This window comes from Bicyclus anynana, chromosome 21 (genome assembly GCF_947172395.1).
Source record: "Bicyclus anynana chromosome 21, ilBicAnyn1.1, whole genome shotgun sequence".
Lineage (NCBI taxonomy): Eukaryota > Metazoa > Arthropoda > Insecta > Lepidoptera > Nymphalidae > Bicyclus > Bicyclus anynana.
In genome coordinates, this window is record NC_069103.1 from 6424104 (window position 1) to 6448925 (window position 24822).

The 24822-nt window shown below is 39.4% G+C and overlaps 3 protein-coding genes across 9 annotated transcripts in view; 1 reads left to right on the plus strand and 2 right to left on the minus strand.

Moving 5' to 3' along the window:
* Positions 1 to 6462, plus strand: part of LOC112057460 (baculoviral IAP repeat-containing protein 6) — a 70676-nt gene extending 64214 nt beyond the window's left edge. For all 4 annotated transcript variants that reach the window (XM_052887992.1, XM_052887995.1, XM_052887994.1 and 1 more), the window contains 3 exons: positions 500 to 688; positions 1366 to 1500; positions 2224 to 6462. In XM_052887992.1, coding sequence (XP_052743952.1) covers positions 500 to 688; positions 1366 to 1500; positions 2224 to 2484 — 585 coding nt within the window. In that variant the 3' untranslated portion in view covers positions 2485 to 6462. The remainder of the gene's footprint in view (positions 1 to 499; positions 689 to 1365; positions 1501 to 2223) is intronic.
* A 1351-nt stretch (positions 6463 to 7813) lies between these two features.
* On the minus strand, positions 7814 to 9247 carry LOC112057011 (inducible serine protease inhibitor 2-like). The gene is made up of 2 exons (XM_024097500.2): positions 9082 to 9247; positions 7814 to 8100 (listed from the first exon to the last, which is right to left on the minus strand). The coding sequence occupies exons 1-2, from the start codon at positions 9170 to 9172 to the stop codon at positions 7925 to 7927; spliced, it is 267 nt and encodes an 88-aa protein (XP_023953268.2). The 5' UTR covers positions 9173 to 9247; the 3' UTR covers positions 7814 to 7924.
* Positions 9248 to 9697: 450 nt separating this feature from the next.
* LOC112056973 (papilin) overlaps positions 9698 to 24822 on the minus strand; it is a 130030-nt gene continuing 114905 nt past the window's right edge. For 3 of the 4 annotated variants that reach the window (XM_052888029.1, XM_052888030.1, XM_052888028.1), the window contains 9 exons: positions 23951 to 24075; positions 23140 to 23331; positions 21672 to 21808; positions 20714 to 20861; positions 16341 to 16763; positions 14537 to 14701; positions 12964 to 13074; positions 11945 to 12041; positions 9698 to 11430 (listed from right to left, as the gene is read on the minus strand). In XM_052888029.1, coding sequence (XP_052743989.1) covers positions 11343 to 11430; positions 11945 to 12041; positions 12964 to 13074; positions 14537 to 14701; positions 16341 to 16763; positions 20714 to 20861; positions 21672 to 21808; positions 23140 to 23331; positions 23951 to 24075 — 1486 coding nt within the window. In that variant the 3' untranslated portion in view covers positions 9698 to 11342. The remainder of the gene's footprint in view (positions 11431 to 11944; positions 12042 to 12963; positions 13075 to 14536; positions 14702 to 16340; positions 16764 to 20713; positions 20862 to 21671; positions 21809 to 23139; positions 23332 to 23950; positions 24076 to 24822) is intronic. The other variant, XM_052888031.1, reaches the window with a different exon arrangement.

The following is a 24822-nucleotide window of genomic DNA, read 5'->3' on the forward strand; positions in this document are numbered from 1 at the left end:
TCTGCCAATCCGCATTGGGCCAGCGTGGTGGACTATTGGCCTAACCCCTCTCATTTTGAGAGGAGACTCGAGCTCAGCAGTGAGCCGAATATGGGTTGATAATGAATTGAGAAACACTGCTAAAACTCACGTGATATAAGGTCGAAGTATGTATGCCGAGATAGAGTATATATATATATTCATTTTATGCAGGATGGTGTGGGTTCGTTTTTCGCAAATCTTGCGAGAACCAGGGTTTATTTATGGATAAAAAATTAAGCTTTAACCTAATTTTCAACTATTTTTTAACTTTCACTGGAATAAAGTTATTCCATAACAAAAATATTCCAAAGTTGAAATAAAAAACAGAATAAAATAAATATTTTAGGGTGCTCCCAGACAACAAACGTGTTTTTTTTTTGTCCTTTTTATAGATAAGGTATAGAACACTTCATGGGCGAGTCTCCCACATGGCTGGTTTTTTTTTAAGCCGCAACTAATGATGTGAGTCGTCCCACAGGTGCTGGTGTCGATCCAGTCGCTGATCCTGGTGCCGGAGCCGTACTTCAACGAGCCGGGCTACGAGCGCAGCCGCGGCACGCGCGTCGGCAACAGCGCCAGCCTCGAGTACAACTCCAACATCTACCAGGCGTGCGTGCGCTGGGCCATGCTCGACCATCTGCGCGCGCCGGAGTCATGCTTTAAAGAGGTATGTACGCGAATACAGTGCCTTATACGGGGTCATGTTTCAAAAGGAGAATGGCGAGGTTGCAGGTATTTTGGGACTAGCAGATAGAAGTAGCGTACATAATAGAAACCCATTAATAGTTGTTAATCGTGATTCAACTAAGAAAGAAGCAAATGGTAACAAATAAGTAACAAATAAGTGTGAATTTTATACTGAAAAACACCGCCGTTGACATAAGACCGCGTGATTGCTTTATAAATACGACAAGGCGTTTCGGTCTCAGGCAACACAAGTAGAACAATTTTACTATGCTAAGTATAGAAGTAATCTTGATTCCCGTTCTGTAAAATCTCAATATTTTTTATACAAGTATCTTATCAAATAATAGTTTTATTTAATACAAATGTAATAGTGTACGACATCTGAGTGTGGCTCCCATTTTCGCCATCCTCCTTTGTCATTAGTTAACTCACCTATCGCTTCGGACACGGACTGACTCCGTATCGCGTTGTCTTAAACCCGACAAATCGTCGCCGGGTTGAAGACCGCAGAGTTACGTCACTCTCACAATATACTTTGAGAGTTAGTGGAGATTTATTTTGTAAATAACATGTCGCGATTTTTATTCAGATCATATGTATGCCTCCATATCATTGATACCGCTATAGCAAATAAAATTTTTGTTTGCCTGTTACCAGGTGATTCAAACGCACTTCTGGATAAAGCGGAACGAAATAATGCAGACCGTGGCCAACTGGATCACTGAGCTGGAGGGGCAGACGGGCGACGAGCGCACGCAGCGCAACATACAGCTCAACCTCATGGCGCTCAAGGTCAGTACACGTATAGCGCCAGTACCGTAACTATAGGGTAGGGTTGGCAAAATAGCTAAAATAAAAAAAAAAATAGTAAGTATAGATTTTTTGGGGCCCATCCGCCACGGGTCCATCCTTGATATTCTGTTCTGTCCTGTCAAATCCTGAAAATCTCCGTCTAGTAAATCCACCGTGCATACCACTGCGCCACGGAGGCCGTCAATCTACGTAGTACTTGTGAAATAGCTGGTGAATGTGTTACGAAAATTGTAATTGAAACGACATACCGTTAAGTTTTAAAGGGGCCATCTGTAGTAAAATAACAACACAAAAAAGCCCAGAGCCGAGAGGTACGTCCGACACGAGAGATGGCGCTACTAACCGCTAATAATTTTCAAGTTTCTCTTTCATGTATTATTTAATTTTTGAAAGAAGTTTTACTTTAGTGGCACATTCAATTTTTTTTAATAATATTCATATTTACTTGTGAATTAGTGTATATTTATGACAGTAAATATTATCTTTAATATAAAATTGAATCGCATAATGTGTTGTGCACAAATCTTGAGCTAAACCGATTTCGCTAATTCTGTTTTTAAAATACTCCTTGAAGTACGAGGATGTTTCTAACGGAGAGTATTTTTTTAGGGTAGGGTAAGGAATAGGGAAGAATTGCATGAGTCAAACGTTTGACAGGGTCTGCTAGTTTTCGAATAAAAATGTGATACTTTTTAATTTCAGCGGCATTACGTGAAATTGCACGAAGAGCTGGCCAGGTTGCCCATGCCGCCCGGCCTCGACGACCTGGACGAGCCCTTCAAGCTGCCCGCCGTGCCGCCGTCCCCGCCCATGGTGACCGCGGCGTCGATGGCGGCCGCACTCGCCGCCCAGTCCACGACCCCCGCGCCCGTCGTGCCAGACCCCGCAACGCCGCAGCCCCCTCAGACCTCCGACGAGATCGACCACGACATGGAAAAGATCGTCGCGCAAGTCCTCGACTGAGCCAGCACCGGCCCCGCGTAGATGTCACCTCAGCGATGACGACGATGATTTTTTTTTGTAGATAACTATCGTATCACAATTACACCCGTCGTTGCGTCGATTATTTATTATGAACTGACGAGCACGAGATATAAAGCATTTCCTGTCGTACTGTAGTTGTAACTAAATGTTGTTTATGTTATGCGACTTGTACAAATCGTTTGAAGCTTTGTCCCGACTCGCGTCGCGTGCGGACGACGCGTTTGACTCGATAGGCGTGTTTGTGTTTTGCGTATTTATTTGACGTGCGCGTTCATTGTTTACGTGTATGGTTTGTTCGTCACATGGTTTTCCTTTTGTTATTAAAGCGAAACTTCTCGGTAGGGTGATGGAGAATTGATGGAAATTGTTTAACACCGGCTCGGACTGATCTGGATCAATCAAGGCGTAGACCTAGGATCCGGATCCAGACCGCACTCGAACTGAACAGGAGTTATATATACACAAAACGTATCACTTAATTCGTTTTCCTTTTTTTTTTTAATAATTTTATTAATTGTATACATAGTTTAGTGGACCTTGTTTTAGTTTAACATATTGTGATACTAAGGGCTCGCTACCCAGTAAGGTAGATAAGACAGCATCCGGGCCGGGACGTCCAGTAGTCCGACAGTGCCGGTCGTCCGCCGCTCGCGCGCACGCGTCGCCTCACAGCTCAAGACTAATTACATAAGGACTAGTATTGCACCCAAATTCAAAAGCTATATAGCTAATCATATACTAAACTAGAAGTTGTACTTTAACTTCAACTACACAGAAAGATATTTTTACAGATCTCTTTAACCCATTACAACCAGTGGCGTGCATTTCATAGATGCATAACCGCAATGCATACCCTGATAATTCATTACTTAACTGTCTTGAAGGAGAAATTTTCCATTTTGTGCAATTTTTACCTATAGGTGTATACCCAGTAGTTAGAAACCTTGTGCACGCCACTGATTCAACTATGAAACATTGATTCTATAAATTATAAAGAGACAATTTTTGTAATCGCATTGGATCGTTGATCATATACTTTGACAGAGAAGTAACGTCTAGCGAGGTCCTTGTGTAATTAGTCTGAGCGTCACCGCGCTGCCCGCACACTCGTCTCGCTCGGGCGAACCGCTTACCGCCCGAGCGCCGCTGTCTACACTGTATGTATATTAAATTATAATTTGATGTATATAAACTTATATTGCGTCTTTATTTTTGTATTTAAGAGTATATATATACGTATTGTGGTATAATCCTTTTAGGGCACTCCCGCGCGCAGTGGAGTTATATAAATTAGTGTAGTAGTAAATTATGTACAGGCCTAGCCGAGACAGTAATTATTGTAAAGCCGACTGTGGGATGTGGCATAAATAATTGACAACACTGGTACAGTGATGCTTAAATTATAGTTAAAGCTCGTTGATGACACTCCCATGATATGCGGGCGACGAGGGAAGGACTGCGCGGGTGTAAAGTTGTGCGCGTGGGGCAGAGGAAGTGGGGTGCATCAGTTGAGTTTATCTGTCATCGCTACCTGCCTCCCGGCCCCCGCGGACCATCGGGAGTGTTACGAACGAGCTTGTCAAGCTATTTGTTTCGTTCAGGAAAGTCTGATTGTTAGAACTAATTATTTATTAACATTAGCATGTTACTTATTTTGTTTAAGCTATTTAGCTAAATCTCACTTAAATAAGTATTTAATATGTCAAGATATTTATGTATTGTCTTCAACTAGGACAACTTCTTCAACTTTTTGAAGTTCGTTTCGTTCATTTGTTCGGTCTTTTGTTTTCATAATAATTGAAAAATATAAATGTGCACCCAATACTTACGACACTAGTACGCGTTGTTTAAAGGAATAAAGCAAATAGGAGACATTGACGCGTATCATTTATAGAAGGGGAGCTCGGGATGCTAAATTTTGCAGTCACTATAGCGTCATTGGAATAGTTTAGATTTGGTAGATTAGATGATAGAAAGAATAAATTTTTATATACTTATTTCGCTTTCAGCGGTGGTGAAAAAAACGACAGACAATTTTTATTACTTTGAATATTGAAATCATCAGAAAACATGAGCGATTATTCAGGAGATTATTTCATTCAAAATAAGTAAAAAATTAACCGCAATCGTGGCTCTAAAACAAATATAAGGGTTTTATTTTGTAACTTTGGAACCCTCCTGTTCCATTACGTTACGCTCAAATCGTCAGATTTTCGAAATGCACACCTTTTAGCTATCAACTCACCTACCTTATCATAATCTGACGTGGTGGTTGAGTATTTTTTTGGTTGTCCTAAATATATTATACAAATGTCAAAGCTCCCGTTCCCGTGATCAATTCTCGAACATCGCAGTTTTGTTGGGCACATCGAAGACCACGAGATACTTTAACTTTAGGGTTTCGTACCTCGAAAAATACTATGTCGCTACTACTTTGGGATTTAGGCACTTTTGATCTAGAAAAATCTGTGTGCCTAGTGGGAGTTTTCATACTGTTACTATCGCGTTTAAACGCGAATTTATATGGAATTGAAACAGTTGTGCAGTAGTGCCACTAGATGGCGCTGTTTCAATTAGAAATTCGCGTTTACGTTAACGCGATAGTAACAGTATCAAACTGCCACTAGGCCCTCTGAAACTACGCCAGAAGACTATGTCTGCAGTAGTTTTGTAGGAAAACTCGACGAGTCCGACTTGCACTCGTCCGTTTTTTTTTTTTTTGCATTGTTGCTTGAGGAATAATCTAATCCCGACTGATTTCGGTATAGTGTTCGAGCATTGCAGAAGATTATTGTTACTCTTCCTCGATGCTCTGTCCTGCGGTCCGTCAGTATGCGTTGACCATAAGTCGATCCTACGACGGGATTATTGTCGGGACGGGTGACGCGTGCGGGAGGGGTAAACACCGTTCTCGATGGTGTTCTTTCACGTGTCGTCCCGTCCTGCCCGTTATCCCGTCCAGTGGCGGATTTACAAAGTTGCTGCCAGTAAGTTTTTAAATTGACCTCGGAATTCGGTACCCTAGTTCGCAATCAAAATAATTAAAATTTCCTATCAATAATATACGACGATAATAGAGAGCCGTGTTAGCTCAGTGGATATGACCTCTGCCTCCGATTCCGGAGGGTGTGGGTTCGAATCCGGTCCGGGTCATGCTCCTCCAACTTTTCAGTTGTGTGCATTTTAAGAATTTAAATATCACGCGTCTCAAACGGTGAAGGCAAACATCGTGAGGAAACCTGTATACCAGAGAATTTTCTTAATTCTCTGCGTGTGTGAAGTCTGCCAATCCGCATTGGGCCAGCGTGGTGGACTATTGGCCAAACCAATATGTGACCTCTCATTCTTAGAGGAGACTAGCTCAGCAGTGAGCTGAATATGGGTTAATGATGAGTTTTTTAATTGTATTTGAAAATATAAAATATTTTTTTTACCGACTTCAAATAAAAGGAGGAGGTTCTCAATTCAATTTTATGTTTTTGTTAAGTTATATACGAGTATGACGAAACTATTAATTTTCAGTATTCGTTTTTTTGTAAGACGGGCCAAATCTGTCGCCCTAGGCTCTAGCGTACTACTTAGCCTGCTAGTAAATCCGCCACTGATCCTGTCATCTGTATTTTAAACGAGGCGGTGACAAGCAGTCATCTTATCATCATCTCGCATTTCATACGTATACTACGACCTTAAATGACCAATTATTTATGCTACATCGTATTGAATCGGTTCCGTTTTCAACCAATGCGGTGCAGTCGCCCTGGATATTGATTGATGGACATATTGATGTATGTACATACGTGTATTGTCATCATATTATTATGTTAGCAGTTAGCTCACCCATTGTCTCACTGTATTCTAATTGTCGGGTAAGATATACGTAGGACGTTTACTTTGTTATAATATTATACCTATATGACTGTGAATTTCGGGATGTAAATAAAAATTTATGTTATTGCATTTTTTGTTTTATTTATATTTTATGGACACATTAGGGCTACATACTAGGTACACACCTTGCCTTGGCAGGGAGGCTCCAGTTGGACTTCCAAACGATAAATCAAGATTTTTTTAGTGGGAGTCAAATAAAATAATAAATTAAAATCTATACATAAAATAAACCTGTAGAGGTCAATTCTGACACGTGAAATATATTTCCAAAATAACAATTAGGGGGTGATTATCGATACTGATGCCAAAAATGCAATCAGTAAAATTTATGTCTGTATGTTCGATAAAGAAACAAAAACTACTCGACGTAACGAAACTTGGTACAGTTATTCTTCATATTCCTGGGCATGTTATGCCTAGTCTACTTTTCATCACGCTACGATCAATAGGAGCAGAGCAGTGAAGGGAAACGTTGGGAAAACAAGAAGTTACTCCATTTTTATAGCGATACCACTGTAAGGGCTGGATTCAAGAGGTCAAGAGCTTTTATCAAAACCTAACTTCCGCAACCTCTCGCAATGATTTATTAAAAATTAGACAGTTTAGATAAACTACGAGTATCTATTTGTGAATTACAATAATTACGTATATATACCGAGGAGATTCGGGATCAGAAGTTATCGTGTTTGTTTCTTACTTAATTTTTTTAACGACAGATAATAAGTATATAAACAATAGAAGACCAGAGGCCAGCGTGATGTCGTAAAAAAATATGAACTTGTACTAAGGTAATAGGACCTAAGTCTTATATATCTTAAGATGTTTTTTTCAAATCGGTCCATAAATGACGGAATTATCGCTGGACATACATAAGAAAAAAAAACATACAGCCGAACGTAGAACCTCCTCCTTTTTGGAAGTCGGTTAATAAAAGAAACTCCTCTTTTATCTAAGTCGGCCAAGTGCGTGTCGGGCTGGTAGAGTCAATACTGTCTTTACCATAAAGGCACACGGGGCGCGTGCCCAGGGGCCCCGAAGGACTGACAAATGTGCACATTTTACGGCACATGTGCGTAATGAAATATTACGATATTCAAATTGGTGAAATAAGCGATACTTTACGAGCAAATCTTCATTACTATATAAAAATAAGTCGGGTTTTCCTTCCTGACTCCAGAACGCACGAACCGATTTCCACGGTTTTGCATTTGTTGGAAAGGTCTCGGGCTGCGTGAGGTTTATAGCAAAGAAAATTTAGGAAAAGGTAGAGGTAGGGTAGGGGTAGTTGAAAGTTTACATCGAGTTTCACGCGGACGAAGTCGCGGGCGTCCGCTAGTGTGTTATAAAAAATTCATTAATCATCTCTTAATTTTTATTTTGTACATGGTCCATTTAAAATTTACATAGCAAAAGTAATTACAAAAAAAATAGGTATGTATTATTTAGAGACTGGGAAAATTATGTTGGCTGTAGGTACTTTATTGTGGTTAAGGTTAAGTACTCGTAGGTTGTCATTATGTTAAAGGGTTATCTACAATTTATTTGGCTCGCAACGTTCCTGGCATAGCTCCTTAGAGATGAAGTTATTTTCGTTGCCCAGACATCCTCCGTACACGAACTGAGAGCATTGTTGGAGAGTCTTGTCGTAGTACCAGCGAATCTTGTGGCCGTAGCAAATGCCTACTACCTTAGGTAGATCGCAGATACCTGTAAAATCATTTGATTAGTTTAGAGTAGCTACAGCTAGCCTACACTTATTTTTCCATTATTATTTATAGTAAGTATTTATTATACAGGGTGCTGGGGAGTACCATAACTCTGGGGTTATATTCTTTACTGAAAATTTATTAAAAATGTTCAAGAAACATGTGTTCTTAAATAAATATATTTGGGGTAAATAATATTTCTTTCGTAAATAGATCTTAAAATGTGTTCCCTAAACGCATCCTTTTAATTATGACGTAGCCAAGTTTTACGTATTTCATAATGCAAAGACGTGTATTACATGGATAATCGGAATCACTATTTGTGTACGAAAACATAAAAAGTTTTATTTTTTAGTTAAAAAAATATTAGTTACGCAGTTCGGCTCCTTTAAGTGGACTCGTCAACACCTTGAAGTTCTGGGAAATACACCCGAGCACCCTGTATCTACAGTACCAGTAGGGATGATGATGACAGTTTTTTAAATTGTATATAAATTAAAAGCATGCTAATAGTAAAGCAAGTTTGTAAAAGTAACAGGGTATCTGCGATCATTACTTTCGGAGCTACAGGGATTTAAAGGGTCAGATTTGCGGCGCTGCCGCGGATCCCTGAAAAACGCCCCATACAAAATGGCACGAACTTATGACGTCTAGGCAATTAATGATCGTTAGATTTGCGTGGGCGTTTAAACAAAATTACTAATATCTTTGTTATTTCTGCGTTTATGTTTATAATTCAAATATTAAAAAATGTCACATTTAATGTAAGGAAGCTAAAACTGTATGAATTTTCATCTAATTACGATAAAATATTTTTAATAGATTTTGCAAATATCCAGTCAATCTTTGTATGTATAAATTAGTTAACATTGGCCTTATTTACCCGAATGTATCATTAAAATCAATATATTCAAACCTAGTCATCATACCCATTTATTGGATGATGGGACGGTGTTTTAGAAATTAAAAAAAAAATACTTGCCAGTGTTGCTTGAAACATCAGATTGAGCTATTGCTATGTTCATCATAAAGCAAAGTGTCACTGTGAGACTCAGCGCTGTTTTTGAGATCATTGTACAATCAAGTCTACTAAAAGGGTGATTCGGGAACAAAACTCCGTTCGTACGTGCACGTACGGTCTTTATAAGTGAGTGTATGATTTTAAGCTCGTATCCACTACGCAATGTAGTATTGTAATCTATACAAAGATAAGCGTTTGACGACCCCCGAGTATTTGACGGCCTCCGTGGCGCAGTGGTATGCGCGGTGGGTGGAGAAGACGGAGGTCCTGGGTTCGATCCCCGGCTTAGTAAAAGGCAAGGTAAAGTACCTTGGCGTGACTTTGCAATTGCACGTTGTAGAGTCAACATCTCCTGAGGATGCTCCGGTTTCGGGGTGAAACGTACGTAGAGAGTATTTTGTCGGACCTGGGTGACGTTGTCGCATGGGTTCGTCGACTTTTCGCGGATGATAGCAAAATAAATAAATCATTATATAAAAATACTCAAGGTCAAAGTCTAGATCATCGTCAGTTTTCCCAATTTTCAAATTTTAGGTGTTAAATTGACGGGGCTGTAGTAGCTTAAAGATAAATAAAATACAATAATTATCTCTTAACTTTATTTTATATTTACATGGTCCATTTAAAATTCACATAAGTATGTATTTACTAATTATAATGACTCACATAATTACTCATGTCGTAAAACTAATTAATTAGTATTATTGCTCAAATAGTACAGTAAGATTCCATTTTAGTTTAAAAGTGACATTTTATTTCTATTCATTTTTAATCTAGCACAGAATACAACAATACAAAGTCTAAGTCTAGTTAAACTTTTTTTTTTTTTTATTATTATTTAACGGGCGTAGAGGTAGGCTGCCGATTTAAAAGGGTATTTTATAATTTATTAAAAAGGAGATTACGTTTATATGTTAATAATTATTTTTACCTTTTCAACACGATCACAGGAAACTGGACTACGTCCTTAGTGACAGGAGTAAAACGAATCAACATAATTATTATAACAGTTCATAAAATGGAAACTATTGAAAAATATTACATGAGTATTTAACGACAAGCCTCTATAAGACGTGAACTAGAAAATTATTTAATATCTATCTAAAGCTGCGTGTCTAAATCTTTATTCTAACACACACACAAACTTCGCGATTCTGAAACTTCTCAAATGTAATTTATTTTTGTTATGCAAGTACATGGACTACAAGTCCGTGGGTAGTATTTCAACTACCCGTACTTTGTACTTCTCAAGATTTCTTATTTTAAGATTATGCAGATTAGGTACTACTTTTTTTTTAATTTTGCATAGTTTTGGCTAATTGGCTAATTCGTGTATGTCACAAATGTGCAATTTAAATTAAAACTAAGAATTAGTTTGTGAAATAATTCAATAATAAGCCATTTTAAATAATACATAATATTTTTAAGACGTTTCACAACGTTAGATTTCGTGTGATATTTTAAAAAGCACAAAGTTTTGAGCAAGAAAGTTTGTGCTGTTGTCTGTTAGTAACAATAGGTACGCAGCTTGTTATTATTAATATCCATCACAGATGGAACTATTTGTGACAATATTTATTTATTTACATTATTCTAGCTAAGAGTAAAGTAGGCACCGCTGCATGCAGCCATCAAGTAATCAGTAGTCACCCCATACTTAGACTAACTACTAGGTTTCGTGACAGTTCTAATAAAAAAAAAATTAAATAGGTACATTGCAAGCCTGAAAAACATATGGCACCAAAAATTTCAAATCTACTACAAAACAAATTATCTTACTTAATCTAAAATTGTTTAACAAAAGACGAACATATTTATGAGTATCATCAACAGATATTAAAAAAAAAATAGAAGGTATTATTAAATTTCCAGGGCATTTTAATGACTTTGCAGATCAAAGTTTATTAATGTTGTACGGGTAAATTGGTATTTACCCGAGTGAGTAATGAAAAAAAAATATCCTGGCCTGTTTTCAGATAACACGCATATTCCATAATGTCGAATAAATTACGCAGTACATACATACGGTATATGCTAAACTTTGAGTTCACTCTGAACACAAGGCGAATGGTTGCGCAGTATACAAAAACATAGCCCAGCCTAGTTATAACATGCGCAATTCGGTGTGTTACAAATAGCCCACTAGAAGATTGGTGCATACTATACTTTCTTATAAATTAGTAATTTTATGATTTGCATTGGTGTCGGTTTCGAAATGTCGTCTATTTCCTCCGCCACGCGGTGTCTGCCTGCATCTGCAACTCGTTGGGGCCCAGCTGGCCGGCCTCCACGCAAGACTTGCAGCAGAACCTGCGCACAATGTCATCAATGTCAAAAATTATGCCATTGAAGGTGACGATGCAGTGTAAGAGGGAAGTGGGTTTACTTGGAAGAAATATTTTGAATTTAAATTTTTGTCATTCTCTATAAGTATTTAAAGCAACTTCTCTTCTCACCCATGCACGTCGTCAGGCTAGAGATAGGATACGAACGTAGTTATATAAAACAAAATTAATAAAAAATTCAACCGACTTCAAACGTACCGACTAAACTAAAAAACGAAAAATAACATCATATTATGTTCTACCTGCTGATCACTTTGAAGGCGGTTAATTTAAGCCGTTTCACATGAAAGAAAACTGTCTAAAAAACCTACATCTTTATGATATTCATACATGGGTTGAATTCACCAACTCGGCTTATCTACCTACCTGACTTTCTTCAATTCCTCAACAATACACAACAACATCAGAAATACAAGTAAGGTAAATAATTTACCGACAATAGCAAAAGGACTATATCAAGATAAAATTACGTTACTTACGTGGAATAATACTTGTGATGGCAGAACTTGCTCCTAACGATCAGATTGCAGTTAGCGAAATACGGACTGTCCTTGCAAGTCGGCGGGATGTATAGACCTGGCGGAGGTGGAAAAATTAATATTTATAGTATCGGCTAACGACTGTTTTAGTCTAAAACAACCAAACTATGCAATTTAGCATAGAAATTAGCCCTGATTACGACTTGATGACGATCTTATTACTGTAAGTCTAAGATGCGCGCTCTATCAAATCTCGTCAAGACAAAATGACATATTGTCGACTAATAACGCCGAACCGGAAATATCGCACTCTCTTTCGTTGCGATAGGGCGATATTAGGTATGATGACAGTTTTTTAAATTGTATATGAATTAAGATTATGCTAAGATTATGCTAGTAAAGCAATTTTGTAAAAGTAACAAGGTATCTGCGATCATTACTTTCGATGCCACAGGGACTTGAAAGGTCAGATTTGCGGCGCTGCCGCGGATCCCTGAAGAACGCCCCATACAAAATGGTACGAACTAATGACGTCGTAGGCAATTAATGATCGTTAGATTTGCGTGGGCGTTTAAACAAAATTACTAATATCTTTGTTATTTGTGCGTTTATGTTTATAGTTCATTTATTAAAAAATGTCACATTTAATGTAAGGAAGCTAAAACTGTATGAATTTTCATACAATTTGATAAAAGATTTTTAATAGACTTTGAAATTTTATAATCTCATTTATTTTGCAAATATCCAGTCAATCTTTGCTTTTTATGTATAAATTAGTTAACATTGACCTTATTTACCCGAATGTATCATAAAAGTCAATATATTCAAATCTAATCATGATCCCATGCCCACTGTAAGTCTAAGATGCGCGCTCTATCAAATCTCGTGAAGACAAAATGACATATTGTCGATCAATAACGCCGAACAGGAAATATCTCTTTCGTTGCGATAGGTCGATATTTCTACCGCTTTAATGGTGAGGTTCTCGAGGGTTTCAGATGATTATGATCTCAGTTTACCTTCTACACTGATCTGCACTGTGGAGTAGTCCGAGGTGTACCCGTTGTTGGCGTGACAGCCGTACACTCCGCTGTCGTTGATGTTCGCCCGATAAATCGTTAGCCGAGCATCTGGAAATTCAAATAATTTCATCATAACCTGAAACTGCATAATTATATAATGATTTATTTATTTTGCTATCATCCGCGAAAAGTCGACGAACCCATGCGACAACGTCACCCAGGTCCGGCAAAATACTCTCTACGTACGTTTCACCCCGAAACCGGAGCATCCTCAGGAGATGTTGACTCTACAACGTGCAATTGCACGTTGTAGAGTCAACATCTCCTGAGGATGAGGATCTCCTGAGGATGGAGTATTTTGCCGGACCTGGGTGACGTTGTCGCATGGGTTCGTCGACTTTTCGCGGATGATAGCAAAATAAATAAATCATTATATAATCATGATGAACTTCCGCAAAGTAACGCCTGCTTCTATCCAATATTTGAAACTGCATACTTAACTAGAAAAATACGAACTTACAAAGTTTCAGCCTTCATAAAATGAGGTATATTGTCTGCATGCAATTTGTTTTTGTACATAGAAGGGGAAATCCTCATCGACACCTAGGTAGTGCTGGACTTTTATCGGCTAAAACGCCACCTGTCGTCCTGTTTTTTGTCTACCCGCGCCTTTCAGCCTAACACAATCCCAAACTATTTGATTTTATTTACTTATATTTATACTAGCGGACACAATCACAAATCCCTCGGGAATCATGGATTTTTCCGGGATAAAAAGTAGCCTATGTGTTAATCCAGGCTATAATATATCTCAATACCAAATTTCAGCTAATTCGGTTCAGTAGTTGAGGCGTGAAAGAGTAACAAACATTCATATCATCAAAATCATCAGCTTTCGCAAATCACGGAAATCCATGGATTTTTTCGGGATGAAAAGTAGCCTACGTGTTAATCCAGAATAAAATCTATTTCCATTCCAAATTTCAGCTAAATCACTTCAGTAGTAGCGGCGTAAAAGAGTAACAAACATCCAAACATCCATACAAACTTTCGCGTGTATAATATTAGTAGGATTTGAGTAAGAAACTGCATCGTTGGTTCAGTGGTTAGCCTATGTGGTTTCAGATTACGAAGTCCTGGGTTCCAATCCTGCGTTGGATTATGATGAGAGTTTCTTCATTCTGAGAAATTTCAAGTTAAAATTCTCAGTCCAGAGTTTCAAATTTGGTGGTGTGCTTCAGAGAGCACGTTAAGCCGTCAGACCCGGTTATTAGCAGTAAAATCTGATTGTAGGCGTTAATGAACTTAACATTATCATCCTTAACACGTTCGCTGCGCACTGATTTTTCTGTACTTTCCTCTGGTGCGGTACGAGGTTTTTTGACCTCGTACTAAAACTTTGTAGTGCGGTACGAGGTCCATCGACCCCGTAACTTTTAAAGACGCTAGACGTACGAGGTCAATTGACCTCGTACCGCAGTGAATGTGTTAACCTATCAATCCGCATTGCGTGGTGGGTCTAAAGTCCATATAGAGATATGGCCCTGTGAAATGGTGAAGATTTTCGTACCTGTCACATAGATTCTATCGCCCGCTTGCTGCCGTTGGATCTGAACGCCGTCCTTGGTCCAGTACACCTCGGGCACAGGGAAGCCGTCCACGTCGCATGGCAGGCTGATCTCCGAGCCGGCCGACAGTGTGGTCCGGTCCGCCACGATACGAGTCCTGACAGGCACTGTGTACGCAACCATAGTGTCAATGATACTTCTACATTTTTTACAATTTTAACTTTAAGCAATTTTCAAACACTCACGGTCAAGTTTACTGACAAATCTGCAGGACGCTTATAGTACAGTTATCGAGGTAAAAAAGACGTACACGTCGGAGTCAAACATAATGAGCTGAATTTTGTGCATTGATCTATATTTTGGTAGTACGGTAAATTGTCTCAAAAATCCCCTACGATAACGTGTCTTTAAATATTTCAAGTTCAAAGGTCACAAAAGTCAGTTTTTTTTGAGAATATCTCGTTTCCTTTGCCTTTTATCGTATTTATATTTATAATGAAAGTTGTAAAAGATAAAATTGTCTTCAAATATTCGTTTAAACATTTTTTAGACGTTGAATCGTTTTTGAGAAAGAGGGTGCGGAATACGGATAGTAAACTTGATCGTGATTTTAATAATTTTTGTTGTCCACATAAACTCATTCTAAAAACAAAACATGTATTGTAAAATAGGAATTGGATTATTACTTGTTGATATTTTCTTACATAATCAAATCAATCATAAGGAAATATTTACACATCCGTAATCAACATAATTAAATGCATCAATGGTACGGTCAATTTAATATGATAAAACATATAATCATCTAAACATGATATGCCAGGCAAATAAGGATTTCATCTCAAAATGAAAAATAGTAATATGTTAACTTGTACACTTCATTTTGGTGTTCTAAAAGTAATTTCAAAAGTCTTATAAAATCGCGTGTCTGCACTGTATGTTATTTAAAAATTAATTTCTCGCGTATACCTCGGTTTTTATAACTGTAAGATTTTATAAGTATTTCAAGACAACTTTAAAGACTACCAAAATGAAGGTGTATACAACTTAATATCTCCCATTCCGAAGTTGACCTTTATTTTGCTTAATCGACTGGGCTAATGATGAGATAACGGAAGTCATTACAGAAATTCCCAGAGCTCAAAGTTGAAGAGCATCGATAGATAACATTGGCGAATTTCTCAGTACTATGTAGGTACCATGAGAGCAGTGATAGCCCAGTGGATATGACCTCTGCCTCCGATTCCGGAGGGTGTGGGTTCCAATCCGGTTCGGGGCATGCACCTCCAACTTTTCAGTTGTGTGCATTTTAAGAAATTAAATATCACGTGTCTCAATCGGTGAAGGAAAACATCGTGAGGAAACCTGCATACCAGAGAATTATCTTCATTCTCTGCGTGTGTGAAGTCTGCCAATCCGCATTGGGCCAGCGTGGTGGACTATTGGCCTAACCACTCTCATTCTGAGAGGAGACTCGAGCTCAGCAGTGAGCCGAATATGGGTTGATGACGACGATGTAGGTACCTACTCAGTACTATATAGCTACAAATATAAATGGAATGAAATGTTATTAAGGTAGACCTAGACGAATTTAAAGTTTAATTCAAACCACATGCAACATGCAGAATGTGTAGATACATGCATATACTCGTATTTATAGTTTGGCAAATTCATTCGTAACATTCCCGATGGTCATACACGACTACCCGCGCAGTCCTTCCCCCCCCTGTCGCCCGCATATCAGAGGAGTGTCATCAAAGAACTTGCCAAGCTATAGATTTATTAACGTTACAGGCCCGATCTTACCGGAATATGGGATATCTATTTCCGTAGTGCGTGCGGTGGTCGGTGCAGTAGAGGGTTGATACTGCGCCTCAATCACCGACCGTTCGGTCTGACGTGAGACTACGTAGTAATCCTCGGGTTCTTCAGGTTTGTTCGCTTGTACCACAAACGCCCAGTCCGCCGGCTGACCGTATCCATTGTACGCTTGGCAAATATATTCCCCGAGCGTTTCAGGCATAAGTTTTCGTATTTGCAGTACGTTGCCTCTGGCCTCGTAGAGGGAACTGCTGTACGGCACCATGGGGCCGTTTTGACCCCGGTACCAGTAAATGGCTGGCTGCGGGTAGCCGTACGCGAGGCAGCGTACGCTGAGCGAATGGCCCAATTCGCCCACCACCACGGCGTTGGGTGTCCCGGAGATACCAGCCGGCCCTTCCACAGGATCTAACCACCCGTACGTTAGTAACTAACTCTACTTGCAGTTTGTGGATGTTCTCCCATGTATTTGTAGTGTATTTAAAGTTTCAAGATGTTGACAATGGAAGATTTAGCTAGGTAGTTGTGATTCAGAATGTTGTTAATATACCCAAATGAATGAAGTACAAACCAGGAAATGATACGAGTTAAATATTTTTTTATAAATTGAACTAGAGAAAACTGTCTTCCAGTGCCAATTTAAAGGAAAAATTAGTTGAACATTCCACAAACTAGATTATTAATATGTGCTAAGTAAGCAAAAACTCAATCATATTGTTGTCATCGGAACTTATTGGATTTTGTAATTTATGCGGTAAACTTTAACTTACAGTGTTAAGTTTAAAAAAAAATAATTAAATAGCTGACCGAAAAAAATTACGAAAACCAACAACAAAACCCAAGTTAATAAAAACCACAGTTAATAAAAAAAACAACCTTCATATGCTGTGCACGCCAGTACGAAACACAGAATCACTGAGAGTCGGAACATTGTACAAGCGCACTTCGCTGGAGCAATCCGAGACACACTGAGCGCGGAACGCGACGCACACCGAGGGGCGTACCAATGATATTTTATACTATAGACACGTTACGTGCCTACAAAATCACCGCAAAAAGTGATCCGAATTTAAGTACTCCACTGAGCGCACACACGCACAATTATTTTGTGTTTATTTACATTTTACACTTCCTGAGTTCCTGATCATACAACTTGACATTGCAGGCACTATTTAGGTATTATTTGTTCAAATAACTAGTGATAATAATTTATTATGGCTAGTGCCCTATCTCTAATGTTATCGTTGGGGTATACACTGTTTTAGATAAAAGACTGTTGACTGCAAAATATAACGGACATCCGATGGCAAAAATGTTACAAGATAAACTTTGGTCGTCGAAAATGTTGTGACTTTGTAGAGCGATAAGAAAGGTGCTTTGTTGTATGATTGTGATAACTTTATTTTGGTACATTCACTACTGAATTTTTAAACTGTACTTAAATAAAATTAATTCCATCTATTTTTGTTACAGCATCCCCAACTTTAGAATGACTTTTATTCTCTACAAGTTTGCCCTTGACTACAATCTCGCCTGATGGTAAGTGATGATGCAATCTAAGATTGAACCGGGCTTACTTGTTAGGAGTAGGATAAAAATTCACACCCTTTTTCGATTGCTATACCTACTACACGACATCGTACCGGACCGCTAGATCGCTTGGCGGTACCGATAAGGTGGTAACTAGCCACAGCCGAAGCCTCCCACCAGCCAAACTAATTTGAGTGGAGTTTGCAAAGACCAGGTATAGTATAGAAAGGTATATTATAGTATGGAATAGCATGTTACATTTTATTCCGATGCTTTCGAAATTTACGCAGTTAAAATCTAATATCTTTAATTCATAATTTTCGTTTGAATTTTCGTTTTTTTAGGAATTTTTTATTGACCCGCTAAAAATATTATCTGTATACAGAACATGTCCGTCACAAATGGTTTGTTATCAAATCGTAATTATGTCAGTAAGAGTTGTTACCATAGGTTTCTCAAACTTTCGGCTTCACGAACCTCTGTTAAAATTTTCAAGTGACAGCGAACCCTTTACTAACTAATAGGGAAACGCCCCCTCCTCTCGCCCCGAAAGAAAAAAATATTTGACTGTTGAAGAAAATAAGGTTTTTATTTGAATAAAAGGTAACACATAAAGTTCCATAATAATGTGATGGGTGTCCTTTTTTATCGCAAATTAATTCAACGTTAGGAGTAATTTTGGACAATTTTAACCTTAATTCTGACTCGCTATCAGTTATCAAGCCACCATTACGTAAATCTTGTCGCGAACCCCTTGCCGTTAAATGGCGTACCCCACTTTGAGAAACCCTGCCATAGTGCAATCACTAACGTTATCTACAATTCGGTCATCACCCGGAAGATTGGATTACCCGGAATAATCGTTACGTACCAATGCAGTACCAGTATCATGTTTCATTGGCTACGAACTTTCACAGAACACCAGCATACATTACGTGCTGCAGTGGCGTACATAAGGTGTTAGGGTATTAGGGTAAACATATAAATATATAATAATAAATAGAAAATTCCTACTTCAATAGACCCAATTTGGGTGCGTTCCCATTATGTTGGGGCAGTAAAACCGTGGACGACTGTCATCTCTGTCCTGATCTCACTATAACGACATCGATTTTAACTTAATTACCGTTAAAACAATCGCGGCTAGGTGTTCCCATTGTATCGAGCCAATATTTTCGGTTCTGCGTCGCTGTTTCGGTTTTTTTTTGCTATGGTTTGACGACGACGGTTTGCCGTGACGATATTTTACTGTGACGGTTTTGCGTGACGATATTTTACTCCTACGGTTTACTGTGACGATTTTATACTGTGTCGGTTTACTGTCTCTGTTTATCGTGACGATCTTTTACGACTGTCAAACTAGTCGTTCACATTACCACGTTATCAATCGTCACAGAAAAAAAGGTGGCGTATCTAGAATTATTTCCTAGGGTGGGTCTGCCCTCCGACATCAAGTCTATTATTAGTATCATAATAGAATTCCATATCGGTAGCCCAGAATCCTAGGGAGGGCACTGATCCATCCTAGGGTGGGCACGGCCCACTCGATACCCCCCTTATGCCCCTTTGATGCCGTCCTGTATCTAAATACACAAGCCACAAGACTTCTTGTACAATGACCGAACTCTCAGTGAAATGTGTATAGTTTCGTTGTGTGTTTTTACTTATACCAAACCAAGGCTAGGAAAACAAGAACATATAGAAATTATTGTTATGGAAGAAAGAAAATTAGTTGAATAGATCACTCATCAAATCATCAAACTACTGTACTATCTACTTGGTTATTAGTCGAAAGTTGTGACAATGTGTTGTTATATGAATAAACTTTTTAACCTCAAAACGGAACCGACTTCAAAAACCTATTTCGGTTATTTTGATTTTAACCCAAAATTACTAAACAGATTTTCATAAAAATTAAATGGGAGCAATCTGGAAGTATACTCTTTCAAACAAAAAAAGAATTTTCAAAATTGGTTAGTAAATGACGAAGATAAGAGATAACAGACATTAAATAAAAAGACATACGCGTCTAATTGAGAATCTTTTTTTGGAGTACGGTTAAAAGTAAAGTTTTTCAGATTACACAAAGTGTGCATTAGTTACGTAAGGCTATGACGTGAACTTTTTTCTCATCACGCCGTAAGGGTATCACGCAAAAATCGATAATTTTCCCAAATTTTTTCTTTCAACAGCAGCAGTTACTATGTGTTTAACTTGCTTTTTTGTTTCATAATGTTGGATCCTTTAGATTAGGTGAAAAAACTTAAACAAAGCTCTCTCTTTCTAGTTTTCACATAACAACACAATGCCAATTAAATGTAAGATACGGACTAAAAACGAAAATATTTAAAAATCAACTTTTCAAGTTCCAGCTCTTCTTAGGTCCACTATTTTTTTTTATTTAGACATATTCTTTAACCGAACAAGTGCTTTTTAGGTTTTACAACATTTTCTTTAGTCCGTATCTACATTCATCAAGCATAAATGCTTCAATCACTATGTTAGTTTACTGAATTCAAAAAGTGAAAAAAAAATCGTACGACTAATACCTACTAACTAAAAACTACTATCTTCGTCGTATTTTCGGCTTATTTGCACAGGTTTTCGGCATATTTGGTTAGATAAATCTTTGTGCAAAATATCCAAATACCTTTAGCCATGTGGTACGTGGAATTTCTCTACAAATGCTCCAAAAATTAAAAAAATATATGTCCTTTTCATTCCCGTACGTTTGTTAATTTTCGAAACGTTTGCGATTGTAGAAAGAGAATCGACGTGCCACATGGCTCTGTTATATTGTAATTTTTTATCAAGTGTCTATGTCTCACCCATCACTTCGAGGCGGATTTCCTGCGTGGCTACGCCGAGTCCGTTGTCCGCCACGCAGATGTAGACGCCGGTGTCGTTGCGATACAGAGAGACGATCTCCAGCGCTCCGTCGGACAGCAGTCTGTACCGTCCTACGTCGCCCTCGATCTGTGTTCAGTTGTTCGTCATCATCATTATCATATCAGCCGATGGACATCTACTGCAGGGTCTGCAGGACATAGGCCTTTTGTAGATACTTCCAAACATCACGATCCTGATCGCCTGCATCCAGCGAATCCCTGTAACTCGCTTGATGTCGTAAGTCCACCTGGTGGGGGTCGACTAACACTGCGCTTTGTAGTTACAATTCTTATGTACGCACACCCGCATGGACGTGGAGGAAACAGTTCCGGGGTAGAACCCCTTTTGCCGCAGTCGCCTGCCGTTAATACGGTCATTAGGTTGGCTGATTTAGCCAATTGAGGGTAAGGGTCACCTAGGCCGGGTTAGGCCTGCTGGGGGGAAGCCCAGCCTAGGTGAGTGTGGAACTACTCTCTCACTTGAAGAGAGAGAGTCAAAGGCAAAGATGTGATGGGAAATGAAGTTTCCCAGGAGTCGAATTTGTAAGAGAATTTCAGGGAAAAGTATCAGGTATGGTATACCGCGGAAGGGCTCTAAGGTCAACGGGTCATCCATGATATTATGGCGCTCTATACTTATACTTAGAAGAGAGAGAGAGTTAAAAGCAGCAAGATGTGGTAGGAAACGAGATTAGGCTTTCGCCTTCGCAGAGGAGAAGAGCTCATATTGCACTTGCTCAATATATTATATTCTCAAATTGTATGCAAGGAATGATAGGAGCAAGGAACCTTCTTACATATCTGGGGCTCTGATCGCTGCGCTGGTTGCTTGGGCACTGAAAAGCCCTCCTTTGCGAGTAAATAATTATACCTCATATAAGAGAGTGACTAAACGTACCGTGATCTCGCCGTACCGCCATGTGATCTTGGGCGGCGGGTTTCCATGCAAGAAGCAACGTAGGGTGGCTTTGCCGCCCTCTTGTGCGCGCACTTCTGGCTCTCTGTCATCGGTCGGTCGTGGTGCATGCGGCAAATCTGCGGCGACGAAACGAACATATAGCGAAAACATAAATATATGAATACCATCAACACTATAATCTGCTGGACGTCCAAACGCCACTATCTTAGCCACCTGCATACAGTGATATCCCTAACTGATAGATTGACGACGGGCCACCTTGAAGGGGGTTAACCAACAGCGAGCTTGTGGTTCGCTATCCTTGAGAAAGCATCAACGCGAACGTCCAACGGTTATTCAAACGATGAGCTCCATCTATTGGCAGCTCAGCATTGCTCGTTGCAACGCCTTAAGCTATGTTTAGAGGATCGCCTCATTCCTGATTCGATCAAGCAGAGACACGACCCCCGAGCAAAGCTTGCTGAGTTATGAGCTTTCTTATGAGGCCTAATAGTTGACCGTTTTACACATCAATCGGTTTCACATACCAGAGATAATTCTAATTCTTAATAATCTATTAAGCTCACTGTCATATGGAAGTAAATAAACAAGTTAAACAACGTCCATACATGATGTATTTACTACTATGAAAGTTTAATACTTTTTCAATTAATTAACCTCCATAATATAGCTGGTACGTGTTAGACAGTGTATTCTATATCACTGCTAGGTAAAAATAAAAACATACCAGGGGCGATAGTTCCTAACAACACGATTTATATCGGGTTACCTTTTAAAATTCTACGAGTTTATGGACTGTAGATGATTTAACATACTCAGCCAAAAACACATTCAGACTGAACAACCACATGAACGGGTTACCTCCGATTATGTTTATGGGAAATACAACGAACGTACCCACGTACCCACTCCTGAGTATTTTCCGACTAGCGGAATGGCAATATTGGTGATATTTGGAATTTATTTATTACTAGCGGACCCGGTCAAGCTTCGCTTTGACTTTTGTGCACTTCTTCCATACCCTTACCTACCCTACTCCAACCCTACACCTAGCCTACCATATCCCCACCCTACCCCTACCTTACTCCTACCCTACCCCTACCGTACCCCTACCCTATCCCCACCCTACCCCTACCCTACTCCGACCCTACTCTTACCCTACCCCTACCCTATACTTATTAAAATTCAAATTATTACGAATCGTTTGTATGGGAGTATAAATTTTTTTTAGTCTAAATTTTTCTCGCCGTAAAAACCATTCTAGAACTTCAACGAACATTTAAAAAAAAACATTTGGCCGCATTGGTCCAGGCGTTGTTGAGTTATGCGCTTACCAACGCATTTTGCGATTCATTTTTATTAACCGACTTCCAAAAAGGAAGAGGTTCTACGTTCGGCTGTATGTATGTTTTTTTTTATATTATAGATTTGGTGGTAAAAAACTTACCAGGTGAAAATGTAGTATGTGGCGGAGGGCTGGAAAGTACCAGGGAGGCAGGCTCGAGGCAGAGTTTGCTGCAGCCGCGCTCGCAGCACTTGCCCACGCCCACGCAGTCCGCGTCGTCATTGCACTCGGTGCGGCAGTGGGCCTCGGTCGTGTAGTAGTCCACTCTCGGGGGGCATGTGCCCGTCTTGTTCACTAATTATAAAAAATCTTCGTTAAAAAGTCGTGAAACTTTTATCTATAATGAATTCAGAAGAAGAAGAAGAAGAAGAAATATACTTTATTGTACATTAAAAACAAAAATAAACAATAACTTATAATAACACTTAGAAACTAATGTACAAATGGCGGTCTTATCGCTAAAGAGCGATCTCTTCCAGACAACCACTGTGGAAGAGAAAAAAAAAATCAGTCTACGCAATTATGAATCTATAAGTTAGCGTCAAGCAAAATGTACTAATAACTAGATAATTAATCCACTGCTGATTCAGTCTACGCAATTATGCATCATCTAAATAGTTAGCTTCAAGAAATATGTACTAATAAATAGATGATTAATCCAACGTTGATTCAATTTACGCAATCATGAATTCGCTAGATTATATTAGAAGCTGACTATTTAGCGACTATTTAGTAGATAACTTGATGATTAATCCTATTATCCCTTCATCGCTTGAGCCTCTCGTGATACCTTACTTTTGACTTCTATGCTATAAGTTTCAGCAATAGTTTCGAGCCGCCGGCTCTTGTAGCAAAGTAAGCTTGTATTGTTATTGTATTTAAGCTAGTATAATCAGTATATTTTTCTTTTTACCGATTCTGCACTCGGCTGAGTATCGAATGTCGTCGTACGTGATCGCGTTCTTGTATGGGGTGATCACGCATCGCTCGTCGTCCTTGCAGTTAGTCTGGAGACACGGGTGCTCAATGCAACGGCATCTAAGGTGAACAACATATGAAAATATAATCTTCATTTGAAATTCAACGGCTCACAGTTATGAAGTTTGTGGTGTACTACCCCTGTGCCCCGGAGAGTATATTAAACTGTCAATCCCGGTCATAATCATTGGGTGATTGACAGAGTCAAACATTACTACATTAAGTCCGCTTATGCGTTTCGCCCTAAGACCGCCAACCAGGGTTGAAGCGTGGTAGATCGAAAGCACTATAACCCTTTCCTATGATGAAAACCTGGTCCAGCAGTAAGTGTAGCGACACACCTGGGTAACGTTCCCCGCGTTACACTATTGAAAGTTCCACGTGCAAGGTTGAAAACGCCATTACACCCTGACCGACAGTTCCACGCATCCGATGTATCATACCGAACGATAATTCCGTCGCCGAAGTTACACTAAGCCTGAGGCTGATGACGAGGCGAACGAAGCGGCTGCGTGTGCGCGTAGGTCCACGGGTACGCACACGCAGCCTATATATACTCGCGGTATAGCCACATGACAGCGTCAGTACCTCTCGCAGCCATCGTCGCCGGTGCTCCTGTCGACGCCATAGTTGCACTTCAGCGCGGCGCACTCCTGGCGCAGCGGCTCGCAGTCCACGTCCACAGGCACGCATACGCAGCGCTCGCAGCCTATATACTCGCGGTATAGCCACATGACAGCGTCAGTACCTCTCGCAGCCATCGTCGCCGGTGCTCCTGTCGACGCCATAGTTGCACTTCAGCGCGGC

Bases quoted from the DNA above. Each gene is read 5' to 3' on its own strand.
- LOC112057011 (XM_024097500.2), bottom strand. From the start codon at position 9,172: ATGATCTCAAAAACAGCGCTGAGTCTCACAGTGACACTTTGCTTTATG. The intron at 8,101-9,081 runs GCAAGTATTTTT...ATGATTTTACAG, and splicing joins TGATGTTTCAAGCAACACTG to GTATCTGCGATCTACCTAAG.